The sequence below is a fragment of the Botrytis cinerea genome, chromosome 7, assembly GCF_000143535.2.
Source record: "Botrytis cinerea B05.10 chromosome 7, complete sequence".
Lineage (NCBI taxonomy): Eukaryota > Fungi > Ascomycota > Leotiomycetes > Helotiales > Sclerotiniaceae > Botrytis > Botrytis cinerea.
This window is the reverse complement of record NC_037316.1, coordinates 2,635,449-2,651,455: the sequence shown is the minus strand read 5'-3', so window position 1 is coordinate 2,651,455 and position 16,007 is coordinate 2,635,449. Positions and strand designations below refer to the sequence as shown.

The 16,007-nt window shown below is 27.6% G+C and overlaps 2 protein-coding genes across 3 annotated transcripts; one reads left to right on the top strand and one right to left on the bottom strand.

Moving 5' to 3' along the window:
* Positions 1-379: 379 nt before the first annotated feature.
* Positions 380-2,620, bottom strand: BCIN_07g07130 (hypothetical protein). Its single transcript, XM_024694284.1, has 7 exons — positions 2,428-2,620; positions 2,320-2,372; positions 1,738-2,247; positions 1,481-1,672; positions 1,012-1,424; positions 819-924; positions 380-752 (listed from the first exon to the last, which is right to left on the bottom strand). The coding sequence occupies exons 1-7, from the start codon at positions 2,530-2,532 to the stop codon at positions 584-586; spliced, it is 1,548 nt and encodes a 515-aa protein (XP_024550073.1). The 5' UTR covers positions 2,533-2,620; the 3' UTR covers positions 380-583.
* A 775-nt stretch (positions 2,621-3,395) lies between these two features.
* On the top strand, positions 3,396-5,123 carry BCIN_07g07120 (hypothetical protein). 2 transcript variants are annotated; one of them, XM_024694282.1, is made up of 2 exons: positions 3,396-3,417; positions 3,475-5,123. In XM_024694282.1, the coding sequence occupies exon 2, from the start codon at positions 3,546-3,548 to the stop codon at positions 4,899-4,901; it is 1,356 nt and encodes a 451-aa protein (XP_024550072.1). In that variant the 5' UTR covers positions 3,396-3,417; positions 3,475-3,545; the 3' UTR covers positions 4,902-5,123. The 2 variants fall into 2 exon arrangements, with proteins under 2 accessions (XP_024550072.1, XP_024550071.1); XM_024694283.1 differs by having other exon boundaries at positions 3,396-5,123.
* Positions 5,124-16,007: the final 10,884 nt, after the last annotated feature.

Genomic DNA, 16,007 nt, shown 5'->3' with positions numbered 1-16,007 from the left:
TATATAATAGAAACTATATCAAAATATTCAGCTTTTAAATCTAATTATAGTAATATATTATAGCTTTTTTGAAGATATTAATTCTTAAGTTTTTAAACCCTAAATAAGTTTTATAAAAAATCAAGAAATTCTAGTTTTTCTAAGTCAAAAACGAACTAAATCTGATTTGGATAAAATATATATTATTCAATTCGATTTATTTTGAAAAGTTCAAAAAAGTTATTTTTAATAAGTTAGTTTTAAAAGTAAACGAGATATTAATTAATATTAGATAAAATTTTAAAAATAAAATTTAATAAGGAAGAATGTTAGCAAAATAAAAAAATCATTATTAAATTAGAATTTTTTTCAAAAATATAAAAATATAATTATATATATATAAAAGACCCTAAAAATCCTAAATTTGAGTTAATACCAGATAAAACGTTAATATCAGGTGTATAGGAGTTAGGTAGCATTATATATTACGTCGAATCAGCTCCGACCACAACTTAGCAAGCTACCAGCAATGATAGATACGATACAAAACGGCAAGCTAGGATACAAGTAAATTCATACAGCATGCCCGTACCTTTAAGCCATATCATCTCATCTCCTTCCCCACAGAACGAATCTTTAGGAGCAACGGCTTATGCGACCAGACTAGTCTTACTCTAGCACCATCTGTTAAACCATCCTCGGGATCAGCTAATTCGAAATCAAAGTTGTAGATGTATCGAGCCATTAGCACTCTGGTGACGGCATGTGCGACGCTAGGTAGCGGGTTTGGTTAGTTGTTTTACCCTGTTAGAGGAATGATTTGGAGGGAAGTAGCTTACTTTTGTCCCATGCACTCTCTAGGACCATGACTGAAAGGCTTGAAACAAGCTCTATTGTCTGTTTCAAATTCGGGCGCACCCATCCATCGCTCGGGCACGAAATCATCTTGATGGTGACGCAAGATTTAGCTTTCTGAACATCGATGATCCCTTCAACATTTTAAAAGGAAAGGAGGTCCTCATGATTACATACCAGGTCTATTCCAATTTCTCTCCGAATGATATCCCGCCCAATGCGGAAACGAAACCAGCGTATTCGAGGGGACATAATTTCCCGCAATAACCGCACCTTCTTTCCCCACCCTTCTCGGATGATTTCCTGGAACGGGAGGATGCATTCTCAAAGCTTCTTTAAGAACCGCCAATAAATATGGCTTATCGAAAACACTGCTTATCTGTATTTCATCTTCAGAGTTGAAACTACTTCGTATTTCGTGCTTGAGCTTCGCGTATATGGATGGATTTTTGCAGAGATGATATATGGCACCGATGGGAAGTGTGGCGGTTGTATCTGAGGCGGCGGTTACGACAATTTCCAGACTTCGTTGGAGCTCGCTGAGGTTGATCCCACCGGGTCGGTCGAGGTAGGGTAAGGCGTGGGTCATGCTAGCTTATGATTAGTTTCATTTTTTAAATCAGTGGGGTAATGAATAAAGACATACAAATCCGGTTCTGTATCTTGAGCCTTTCTTCTTTTTTCCAATAGCTGATTCAAGAAGAATACATGTTGCATTCGTAACGAAACAGCTTTGGTTAGATATGGAATATAAGTTAAAATTTTATTGAAGGGCCAGATTCTCTTCGATTCGTGGAAAACTGTAAAAGCAGTGGACGTATTTATACCAATGCCGATCCTATCAAGCATATCAGTATAACAAGTCACACCATAAACAAATACATGGATTAGGTATATACTAACCATTTATGATCCTCCCCCTTCTCCACACCCTTGAAATTTTCCCCAAAACACAAATCAGCAATAATATCATATGCGATCAAATAATTCCATTTCGCGATGTCCGTGACCTCACCATCTTTCGCAATGTTTTTCAATTGGTTCATCAACTGATCCATAAATCGCTTAACTCGTGGTTCCTGTTCCCTTTGCGCTTTTTCGGTAAATCCATTTCGGAGAGATTTGCGAATTCGTTGATGCTCCTCGTGAACTGGATGATCGAAAAGACTCTCTGTACCTGGTTGAGGAACATAATTTCCTTTGGGCATTTCGGGTCGTCCGGGCTTTTTCGCATAAATATCTGTCCATGCTTCGGGTGTGATGAATGAGAGCTCATTGGGGGCGGAACGGACTATTGGGCCGTATTTTTCGTGAGCGCTTTTTAGGCGGAGATACATAAGGCCTTGGATTCGGCCGATACTGTTGGGGAGGTTTGTAAATGCCCATAGTTTGGGACCGGGATATTTGGCTAGTCTATCTTATCATGTTAGCAGGTATGATTTTATGAAGTCCTTAGTTATCGAGGTTTCTCTTATTGGTACATACGGATGGAAGTATAGGTTGTAGATACCATTCATCAGGATTATAGTGATGGTTGCCTGCGGAGAAAAGGTTAGAATATTCGAAGTGACACAATGGCAAACTTCCACTCACAAATACCAAGACGCCGCAAATAACGAAAATTCCATATTGAATGGATGGAACTGAAACTGCTGACGATTCAAAGTCTTGTATTAAATTCAACAATTTAGACGCCATGGCTGGAAAGTCTTTTGCTGGCAGGTCTTCTAAACTATCACAACCACAGACATATATGTGTAGTGGATTGTTGGATATATCTTTTTACAGAAAAGACAATCAGAGAAGCGTTTTGAAAGAGCATTACAAATACCACGAATATCATTCACAATTGCAGCACTCCAATGCAACCAATCAAATTTTCAACAGCTAATAATTAGTCGGCCTCCGATCTTCGTTTGCGAAGAGTGAGAGTAGTGGGGCCATCTTTAAACAGTACCCCACCAGATCCCGTCAAGTCATGTAGGGTTAACCAAACCAGGTCCGTTTCACCATGTTCTGAGCTCAGTAGACCCTCTTCAAACCTGTCTGAAGACACCAATTAAGTTGGAGGGTATCATAAACAAGTGATTATAGGTTGTTTGGAGGAAAAGAACAATGAGAGTACAATCAAGCCCCTGCATGGAGAAGTCAAATTAAAGTTTGAGCTTAGGTAAATACCTCCACAAAATAAGGGCTCCGGCGACCGATAAACAGCCGGACAAGGACAATTACAAATCTTTCGAAATTGGCAAACAGCAGAGAAGAATTGCAATTGAGAGACATGTTGAAAATGATCGGAGGCTTCATTGTAATCATTATTAGCATGGCTTTTTTCCACGTTGAACCTCCGCAGGGAGGTTGAAAGACACTTGGCTGAAGTAGTTCACATCACGAAACCGCATTGGACGACAGTCCATTAGCAGAGGGAAATAAAATAGCGGACTGTCCAGCCAATGATAGTTCTCCTATCCCAGTTGAGACCCAGCGCGTGTGACAGTATATTCGGCATCCGTCTTCTTCCGCGCCTTCGGACCGAGCATAATGAGCTGCTCTTGATTAGCCAGAGTCCGGAAGGCATGTTGTGTAGGTTCGAGTAAGTCCCAGTTCACATCATCCCATTACTTACCACTCATGATCCAGCAAACATCGAGGAAATCAACCTCAATATCACATTATTTCCATAAAATCAGCATCAACAAAACTTTCTAGTTATGCTTTCGAAGTCAATCCCGAACGACTGCTCAGAAGAGTACATATTTCCATGCTTAAAAGTCGCACAACAACCATCAGCAGTCGACTCAGCATTGCCCGCTATTTACTCAAGAAGAGTCCTGATTTTCTCGACAAATGACAATCATGGAATCTCAGAAGCCGTTCAAGCCTTATGTAGAGCAATGGAAAAACTCGTAGAGCGGTATTCCGTACTAGCCAACAGCGCGAGCTGCGCATCGGGTGCTTGGCGATTCTCACCCGGCCAGGCACGACTTATTATCAAAGAGCTACCTTTGACTTTCGAGGAATTGGAAAATGCGAATTTCTCCTCGAAGCTTTTAAAACATGATGAACTGAGCTCCGTTGTTGAGATGGTGGACTTTGAAAATGATTGGGATTGTTGTAAGATTCAGGCAAATTTTATCGAAGGTGGTCTTTTGCTATGCATATCGATTTTGCATATTGCTATGGACGGTGCAGCTATTACACGGGTCATACAAGATATGGCACGATACACTTGTGATAATCGTGGACCGGTAGTGAAGATGAGTCCTGCTACGCTGGATCGCTCTCGACTTTCGAGGTCGAGCTCCATACCGGACATTACGAAGATGCCGGCTTTCTTGATTTTGAATGAAGCGTTCGATTTTACTTCAAGAGTAAAGGGTTCGATTTCCTCGACAATGTACAGGCTCAAAAATGAGTCTGTGAATCAACTGAAATCAGATTGCTCCAAGGGTTTGCCGCCCGATTGTCCGTTCATAAGTAGTCATGACGCGGTTTGTGCACTCCTCTTTCGACAGAAGATTAAAGCTCGCGTCAAGGCAGGCATCATCACTCCTACTGACAGGGTTCAATACTCGTTCCCTGTTGAATGCCGAAGAACTATACATCCACCTTTACCATCCGATTTCATCGGCAATGCCGTCATATTCACAGCTACACCATTTCTGTTAGTAGAAGACCTCCTGAAACCCGAAGGTCTATCGCTCGCGGCAGCCGCAATCCGCCAAGGTATCAAAGATGTCGATGCCGATTTTATCGATAATGCAATTGCGGTAATGAGAAGTTTGAAGGATCCGAAAACACTTAACTATTATGGGGCCATACATGGTAAGACGACGGGAATAGCTTCCACTTCGTATAAAGGATTTGTAATGCCGAATGATTGGCATCCTGCGATTGGAGAATATCAACTCATGAGGTTGTTGCATGGTGGGTTTGGTGATGGTATGTTTGTGGTGATGCCGGTGAGGGATTCGGGGTGGGAGGTTATTGTTACGTTGGATGAGGTGGCCATGGATGTCTTTGAGGATGAGCAATGGAACAAATATACAATCAAGATAGAGGTGTAAATGTCATAATTACTGGTTAAGGTTTTATGGTTCTCATTTCTTGAGATTGTTGGTTTCTGGGTAGTTTTGGGTTATTTACACATTAATACTTTTGACCCCTTTGATGCGATAAATCTCTGTGATGTTAGACAACTAGATTGGTCCTTCCTTATAATTGGCAGTATTAGATGGTTAGGCCACTTTCTTAGCTAGACTGAGAATAAGAATGCTTTACTTATTCCAAGATTTGACAGGGATGAAGTTAATTATTGATTGGCTGATTGATTCATCCACATTCTGTATTAGTCTAAAACTATGTAGGACAGCTAAAGCCTATGACTTTAGCAAGTCTATATATCGTATTTACAAAAAGGTTCTCTAACAATGATTATTAAAGATCAAATAAATAACAAGGGGTTAGCGCTAGCCTTAAACTGAGATAGGCGTGATGAGATATCATGTGTTCAGACACGTGATATTCGATAGAAAAGTCCATTTAATATATTCTCTATTGTAGAATTCTAATAGTTTTTAAAAAAACTAGAATTCTTTATAAATTGAATAACTATATTTCAAGCTCTTATATATAGTAGGAATTGAATAGAATTTCAATTAAAAATAAATAAAGTATTTTTAGAAACTTATTTAATCTTGACATTTTGATTTAAAATCGAAAAACACAATAAATCTACTAGCAAATGTCAAAAAATCGAATTTTTTAATTTACTTAAATCTAATCGATTATATGAAAGTGAAAAAATTCATTAAAAAAATTTCATATATTTTTCTAATAGAATCTATATATTATTTTGTATTATGATCAAATTTTATTATAGCAAATTGTAAGACCTTCTAAGTCTAAACACAGGAATAAAAAAATTGAAAAATGGCTATTTTTGTTGGAAAGATATGACACGTGCACCTTATATACACATATAATATCTATTACTTCAAGCTTTAGATTTAGATGACTATAGTAATTCTATAATGTAGTTTAACACCGAGTGGCCCATATCACCGAGTAGCCCACTTTCACTTCAATTTACATTTTCAAACTTATATTATTTAATAATAATTGAATCAATTAATTGAAATTATTAAAAATCTAATAATTTAGAATCTATTATATTATTTTGATAGATTCTTATATTATATTTTATCTTTTTATATTTATTATAATATTGATTAGAAGATATTTTTCTATTAGAATTTCTCTCTTTTTGATATTCATTATATTAAATCTGAATATCAATCTTTTATTGAGATAATATATCAAAAGTCTTTTATTCAATAAACATTTCTTTTTAACATAATTGAGTTTTTTTTATACATCAACACTTACTTAATACTTTATTTATTATCTGAAATATACAATTCTTTATATTTAAAAATATATTTTTATAAATTAATCTCTTTGTGTTTTTAGTTAAAACTAATATAATTTCGAATATAAATATAGAGAAGTTTAATTGATAACAAGTTATTTGAGATTTAATTAATATTGATTAAGAAAAAGTTTTAATTGAATTGTAAAAGGTTTGAGAGATTTATTAATCTAAATCGAAAAAGGGAGGGGTAAATATACAAATTCGAATATTTAATTTCGAAAATACAATTTCAGAATTAAATAGAATTAAATTTGTTTCTTGGAATTCTGATTTTATATTCTGAAAAATAATTGATTCTTTATATATAACTTTAAAAGTTATAAAGAATTCAATCTTCGAAATATAATTGATATATATCTTAATAAATCTATCAATTTGATTATTATATAAATATTTCAAATTATTAAAACAACCAATATCAAATAATTGAATTAAATGATTTGAATATTGTCGTAGGTCGAAAGCATATGAAGGGTGATTATATATATATAATTATATATATATAAGATGGAAGCATGCTCGGGTGAATGACTAATGGACTATATAAACAATGTGATATGTAATTTTGATTGAAAAATTATATGAGATTAATTTTCTTATTTTACAATTTGAGGGATTAGATCCCTTTTTATGCTTATTCGCTTAGAATCAGTTTTCTTTATTTAAAATCCTTTTCCTAATCCGGCTATTCTTTAGATAAAGAATCTAATCTTCCTTTCATTCTTTCGAAATGACGATTAGGTGATTAACTATTATTTTATCGATCTTATCTAATCGATTTATATATCTTTCAATCTTTCATTATTAAATTATAATTCGAATTCATAATGAAAATTACTTTATTCTTATTTGAATATATATATATATAAATTAAAAGATATCAATATTATACTATATTATTATTTTTATTTATAAAAACAATATTATAAACAATAGTCCCTTTTAATATGTATTATCTTTTTAATTAATTATATATATAAAATAATAATAAAATAATGAATAAAACAATATTATATAATTTTATATAACTTTGTGAAGTTTTTGTAAAGTTATATTTTCGTATTATATATATTATTTTTAGAATATTATTTGCTTTATTAAAAACCTTTTTAAAAGGGTAAAAAGAGTACTAATTTATATATTCTAGTATTAGTCTTATTAAAAAACCTTTTTAAATAGGTAAAAAGAGTACTAATTTTTATTTTTATAATATTTAATAATTATTATAATTTTGAATTATATCAATAAATCTAGATAGTTTAATTCTATTCAATGGTTTAGTCAATCTGTTAGCTATTTGATTATTAGTCGAGATTCAATTTAGATTTAAAAGTTCTTTATTTATAAGATCTTTTATATAATAATATTTTGTATTTATATGCTTGTTTTTATTGTGATATATAGCATTTTCAGATATAGCTTTTGCTGTTGTATTGTTTATCCATATTGGAAATTTTTCTTGATTATATTGATTTAATTCGATTAATATTCTTCTTAAATATATAGCTTTTTTAGTAGCTAAATTTATAGCAATTAATTTAGATTCGGTTGTGTTTTGAGCTATTATTGATTGTAGTTTAGTTCTTCAATTAATTGGATTATTTTTATATATAAATATATATCCATTAGTAGATTTTGCAGAGCTCTTATTATCAGTATAATTAGAATTGCAAAAGCCTTTTATAAAATTATTATAATCTTTTTTATAAATTGTTTTAAGTTTTTAGTATCTTTTAAATATCTAAAAATTCTTTTCATTGCTATTAAATGTTCTTTACTAGGATTAAATATATATCTTGTTAGTTTTAAAATCGAAAATGTAATATTCCATTTAGTTCCTAATGCTAAATATAATAATTTTCTTATTATTTTTTGAGCTAATTTAATATTATTTAAATTTGCTTTATTAGGATTTATTTTTAAATTATTTTTAGCAATTATAGGAGTGGCTATAGGGGTGCATTTTTCTAAATTTAAATTTGTAAGACATTTTTCAATATATTCTTTTTGAAAAAGTTCTATAGACTCTTTATTTAAATTTATTTGAATACCTAAATAGTCTTTTATAGGATCTAGATCTTTTAGATCTAAATATCTTTTTAGATTTTTTATAAAATCTTTTATTAAAACTTCGCTAGAGCCTACAATAGCAATATTATCAACGAATATATTTAATATTAACCTTGAATATTTATTTATAAATATACATTCGTTTGATTTTATATTAATAAAATTTAATTTATTTAATATGCTTTTTAATGTAGTATACCAGATTCTAGCGGATTGTTTTAATCCATATAGAGCTTTATTTAGCTTTAATATTATATTTTCATTATAATATATTTCAGGAGATTTAATATATATATTTTTATTAATATCTTCTTGAATAAAAGCTAATATCATGTCTATTTTATATATATACTACCTTTTATTTATTGCTAAAGCAAATATTAATTTCTAGGCCATTTGCTTTATTACGCTAGCAAATGTATTTAAATAATCTAAGCTATATAATTGCTCAAATCCTTTAGCTATGTATCTAGCTTTAAATTCAATATTATCTTCGGATAAATATTTGATTTTATAAACCCATTTTGTTTTTAAGATATTTAGCTCTTTAATATTATTATTCTTTTTAATAATATCCCAGGTATTATTCTTTTCTAGGGTTTTTATTTTATAATTCATAGCTTTTTCCCAATTTTCTTTTTGATCCGAATTTATAGCTTCTGAATATGATTCAAGGGTAATTAGATTTTTATTATAAGGCCTTTTTATTATTACTTTTTCTTCAGTTTTTACACTAAAGCATAATAATATTTTATTTTCATATTGATCGTCACCAATATTATTTAATTTAATTTTATAATTTTGATTCTTTGATTCAATATATGATATATAAACAAGATTATGTATATCTAATAATAGTTCTACTCCTCTAGTACATTTAGATTGTTTTATTAGAATAGATAAATTAGAATTATATGGGATTTCCATTACTAATCTTTTATTATTATTTATATTAGAATTATTAGAATCATTATTATTTTTTAAATCATTATAAATATTATTATGTATATCTACCTCTTCTTCTTGATTATCATTTTCAAGGGTTTCTATATTTAACCTTTCTAATAGGTCATTTATAGTAAGATTATTATTATTATTCGTATCTTTATTATAATATAAGATATCTTCTTTAATAATATAGTTACTAGAATTCATAATTTTATTTCTATTTGGAATATAAAATAATAGATTCTTAAATGATTCAAATCCTATTAAGATTCCTTTTTCTGATTTATAATCAAGCTTATTTGTTCTCTTTTCTTTATATTTTAATACATATGTTAGAGACCCTAGAACTTTAATTCCTTTTAAATTAGATTCTTTATTTAATATTAATTTAAAGGGAGAGCTTTTTATAGTTCTATTATAATGTTTGTTTTTAATATAAACTATACCCTTTAATATATTAGGTCATAAGAATGTAGGTAGATTTTTATCTTTTATAAATACTAGTAATCTTTCTATTAAATATCTATTTAATTTTTCGGCTATTCCATTTTGGAAATGATGGTGAGGACTTATAAACTCTAATATAATGCCTTTTGATTTAGCGAATAGATTCCATTGATTCGAATTAAATTCTTTAGCATTATCGAGTCTTATTATCTTAATGCTTTTATTAAATTGATTTAATATTAGATTATAAAAATCTTTTAATATAGTAAAAGCATTAGATTTATATTTAATAGGATATACTCATATGTTTTTTGTAGCCTATTCGGTAAAAGTAATAAAATATTTTTCCCCTTTTAATCCTGATATTTTAAATTATCCACAAATATTAGTACTAACTCTTTCGAATTGATTTAATTTAATATCAAAAAGAGTTTTACTAATATTTTGAATCATTTTAGCATATATACAGACTTCACAATGATTTAGATTAATATTAGATTCTTTTAAATTTAATGTTTTTATAATATAATCTTTATTTATATGATTTAAATGTTTATACCAAAGGTCTAAATCATTAAGATTTATATTTTTCAATTCCTTTTTAGATTCTATATCCGAATCTATTTTAGAACTTTCAGATTCCTTTTTAGATTTATCTTTCGAATCTATTTTAGAATCTGTATTCCTATTAATAATATTTATATTTATATTATGATTTAATTGATTTATTAATTCATAATTTATATCGCATTCTAAATAGAAAGCATTATCAATCCATCTAACTTCGGCTTTAATATTTAATAATTTATTTGAAAAATTATAAACATTACTAGGGGGTAGTATATTGCTAGCCCATCCCTTTTTAGCCACTTGCTTAATGCTAATTAGAATTGATTTTAGCAAGGGTATATACTTAACCATTCGAATGAATATTTTTTTATTATTTATAATAATTGGAATATCCCTATACTCTAATATTAATATAGATTCTCCATTTGCTATATTAGTATATTTTAGAACTTTATATGTTTTATAATTTATAAACCATTTTTTATTTGAATAGTAATGCTTTATAGTTCTTGAATTTAATATAATATTATTTTTAGATTTAATAATATGATTTGCTAATAAAATTATAATATTATTTTCATATTCGAAGCTAGATGTAATATTGAAATCCTTTGAAGAGGCCTGATTTATTTCTTCAATATTAGAGCTTTTAGAATCTTTTTTAATTTTATTATTATTATTTTGATTGGCCTTTTTATTATTTTTATATTTATTATAAGATTTATTAGATTTTTTAAGATTATTTAATTCTTTTGTAATTTTATAAAGCTTATTTTTATTATTATTATTATTTTTATTAAAGTTTTTAGATTTTTTATAATCTCTATTATAAAGTTCGGGGTGCTTTTTAAAACATTTGTTTTTTAAATGATCCTTTTTATTATAATATATACAATTTGGAATAGTATTTTGAGGCTTAATGATTTTATTAGATTCTATAGAATCTTTCATTTTAGATTCCTCGAATATTAATTCAGATATTAATTTATTTAAATCAATATTATTATTAATTAAATCTTTAGAAATTTCTTTTGTTTTTTTAGATTTAAAAGAATCAAAAGAATCATTTAAGTTATTAAATATTATTCAAATTATATAAGCCTTTTGCAATTCGAATTTTAAATCTTTTAAATAAATATATAATAATAATATATTATTTGTATATTTATCTATATTATTAAAATCATTATAATTTGATTCTATTAATTTATTAAAATATCGATTTATTAGATTTAATGAGGTTTCATTATATATTTTATTTATAATGTTTTAGAGCTTTTTTGGATTAGATTTTTCTTTAAATCTTTTATTTAATTCTATTGATATTATGGATTTTAGTATGGCAAGAGCTCTTTTAGATTTTTCCTTAAATTCTTTTAATTTTTCATTATATTTTAAATGAAGCTCTTTAGATATAGGTGTATTATTTGGCTTAAAATAATATTGTTTATTAAGGTCATTATTTGAATCGTTTATATAGGACATAATGCTATTAGCTTTTAAAAAGAGTTTAGCTTTATTACACCATTTTATATAATTAGATCGACCATTCAGAATTGGGCCTATATATTTGATTCCGTGATTCATATTTAATAATCTCTTAAATATAATATAGTGTAGTAAGTACTATACGAATCAGAATCTTATTCAGGGGTGTTTTTTAACTTTGCGAAAACTTCGCGAAGTTATATTATATGTTTTATATATTAATACGAATTTCGTATTAGATTTAGCTGCTACCTCTTGATCTAAATCTTATTATATATATATAATAAAATCTATTCAAGCTAGGGCATCTTCGTATAAGATAATTACTATACTATTTATTATGGATGATGTATATGTACTTGTATAACTTCTAGAGACCTAATTTTATTTACTTAATTAGATTTAGTTTTAGGGATATAGGCTTATATATGGGAAGGCTAAAGAGCTAGTGCTTCTATAGGGGTAGGAGCTTGATATATATGATATCCTATTATATTGTCTTTCTTATTCGATCTCCAATGTGATAGGGATATTGAATTGTTCCAATTATATTCTTTCTCTCCTTAATATATTCAATATAAGATTTGAATTATAATCCTCTAGTTCAATAAGATTTATATTCGGATTTAGTGTTTTAGTTATATATGTGTTTGATATATATTCTGGTGATTAAGATTCTTCAATAATTAAATTAGGATTTCTCTCTATATTCTCTATATTATAAATATAATATATAAATATATTGAAAATAGAGTCTTCTATATCTAATTAGTTTATTATATCTTGATCTTCGTTTTGATAAGTTATTGGATAATATTTGATTTTTATATTGAAGATAATATAGTGATATAAATTGTTAATATGATAGACTTTCTTATTATTATATTGAATTATATTATATCGTTTATTATTTAAAGTCTTTGTACTATCTTCGATCAATCAATCGGGATAACTCCACAATATTTCCATATAATATATATGCGTATATAGGATTCGCAGATATATATATGATATATATTTCGATAATATATATATATATATATATATATATAGGGGTTGATGATATATATATAGATCGATAATATATAAAAGGATTGTAGATGTATATATATATAAGGGAGTCCCTCCCAATGATATACTTTATTTAATAATACTACCTTGTAGTATGATAGAAGTGTATATAATATATATATATATAAGAGCTATATGAATTCGAAAAGAGATATAAAATCGATATTGATTTGTATTAATATATATTCTTTTGTATATAATGTATAAGATGTTAAGTTCTGATTAAATTTCAATAGAATTTTAGATGCACTTTGAGTGTATCTAATTTCGGATTCGGAAATCAATTTTCTTTTAGATTTTCGAAAGCTTTTTCAACATTTTCTTGAAAGCTTTTTTATTGCTTTTTCGATATATATCACATTATATACTAGGGTAATTTGCTTTTTAATCATATATATGAATTACCAAATTTATAACCTATTGTAGGTCGAAAGTATATGAAAAGTGATTATATATATATAATTATATATATATAAAATGGAAGTATACTCAGATGAATGACTAATAAACTATATAAACAATGTGATATGTAATTTTGATTGAAAAATTATATGAGATTAACTTTCTTATTTTACAATTTGAAAGATTAGATTCCTTTTTATACTTATTTGTTTAGAATCAGTTTTCTTTATTTAAAATCCTTTTCCTAATCCAGCCATTCTTTAGATAAAGAATCTAATCTTCCTTTCATTCTTTCGAAATGACGATTAGGTAATTAACTATTATCTTATCAATCTTATCTAATCGATCTATATATCTTTCAATCTTTCATTATTAAATTATAATTCGAATTCATAGTGAAAATTACTTTATTCTTACTTGAATATATATATATATAAATTAAAAGATATCAATATTATACTATATTATTTTTATTTATAAAAACAATATTATAAACAATAAATATAATAATAAATATAAATATATAATATTATTCTCTTTATAATATATTTGAAAAGCTATTGATTTATAGCTTTTATATTTATTCAATATTAATATTCAATATTTATTCTTTCTTTAATTCTTAATATACTTATTGAAATATTTCAATTATTTTAAATTTATTTTATTATTCGTTTATTTATTAAATATAAATTTAATAACTTATTCTATAGAAAAATTCATTTCAATATATTAATTAAAGAAATAAACTTATTCTTAAATTATTAAAAATAAAAGAATAATTTCATTCTTTTTATTTTTGTATATTATTATTATAGCTCATTCTCAATTACTTAACTATATTATTTTACTTTTATTATTTCGTTTAATATTAATTATTATTATTACTATATATATAATCTTTATTATAAAATCTATTTTATTGAAATTATAAAAATCTCTATTCGAAATATTGTATTTCATTTATATATTTATAATTAATTAAAATTATTTTTCAAAAAACTTAGAATCTTTATAAAAAGCTTTTTAAAAGTTATAAATATAATTAAAATATATCTTTAATTCGATTCGATATTTTACAAATCGATATATTTAGAGTTTTCCAATACATTTTGTATTTTTCAATTTAAGAATATAATTCGTTATATTTTTTATATTTTTTAATTTAAATAGGAATCTTTTTGAATCCATATCGAATATATATTGAATAATTTTTTTTTTTTTAATTTTATAATTTTATAATTATTGGCTTGAGTTTTTGTATAAAGAGGTAAACCTTTTATTTTATGTTAAAGAGTTGTATGAGGGATATTATAGAGTATAACAGCTTTTCAAATGTTTAGTTTTTTATCTTTATAAATAGATTTAATAGTGAGGAGTATATAAACTTTTTGATTATTCGAATTCATTGTGGATTGTTAATAAAATGTATATTGAAAGAGAAGGGTGTAAATTGAGGTGAAAGTGAGTCACTCGGTGATATAGGCCACTCGGTGTTAAACTACGTTATAGTCAATAATATATATATATGCATTCCACTAGCCCACTCTCTTATTTGTGAACAATTCTTGATATATTTTTCTATTAAGGCCCTTTCTTTTTGTTTAGTATTGTGATTAGAAAGGATTATGAATTCAAAATTAATAAAAAAACATTCATATTGACTTCTCAAGGCTTACTAATTAGAAGATACCTCATCTAAATGACCGCTCGGTTCTTGTGCAGAAAAGCGTCATGGAACTTCATCCCTGATATCATCGTATGCTCTCCTGTTTTGTAACGAATCATAACTACACTTTCCCCTTGGTGGTCAGTCATGATAGCTGAGCCCTTTAGTCTAAAGAGTCACAAAGAGGCGGAGTCTATGCAGCTTTGGCAATGCTCAATTCTTCATGCTTCTTGAAGAACAGGGAGATGAATATGCTTTGAAATATCTTGTGACCGAAACTCGAGGTTGCAAACTATATCATTCTCTGACGATCAGTATTCGAGACAGTTGTACTACGCTGAATTTTAGCTGAATTGACAAGAGCCTCGCGCAGTGAAGACTACTCTACTTGTACATGTTGGTTCTCAAAGCCAAGGAAGAAGTGTCTAAGGGTGTGATATGACAGAGTTATTTGGGACAACTTTTTACTCCAACTGATGGGCCGTTCACTGTGAGAGGGTATATATGTATGTTTTAGGTACATACTATCTGAGAACTTTCCAAACGCTAGAATTCACAAGAGACCATCGGAACTTTAAACAAAAGTTCTGATTCAACGGTTCTTGCTTCAGCTCTCAAATTCAACTGACAATTTTTTTCACACTCCGCTCCAGGCATGTCTATTAATGAAGACTGAATTGAAACAAATCCAATTCCGTATTCCAATTGACTGGCTTGCTTATCAACTCCGTATCTAATATAAATAACAATCTCGCAAGTATCATCCTTGATTTAATTTATGCTAAATTAATGTTCAAGCAAATTTGAAATCCAGTATTAAATGGTTTATTTGTATATTTGTTGTTTTAATTGAATATGGAATTATGAAGAATGTGGTAAGAAGGGTGTTATTGTTTAGTATGTCAATTTTCAGAATTATTTTAATATTTTATATTGTGAGATGTTGTATATGGAGAGATAGAAATAGTGGTATTTTTTGTAATTATATGATTGTTGATGACTGTTTTAGGGTATGTGTGAGGAAAATCAAAAATGGTATGAGAGGGAGAATTTGTAGTATTTTTTTAATTATAG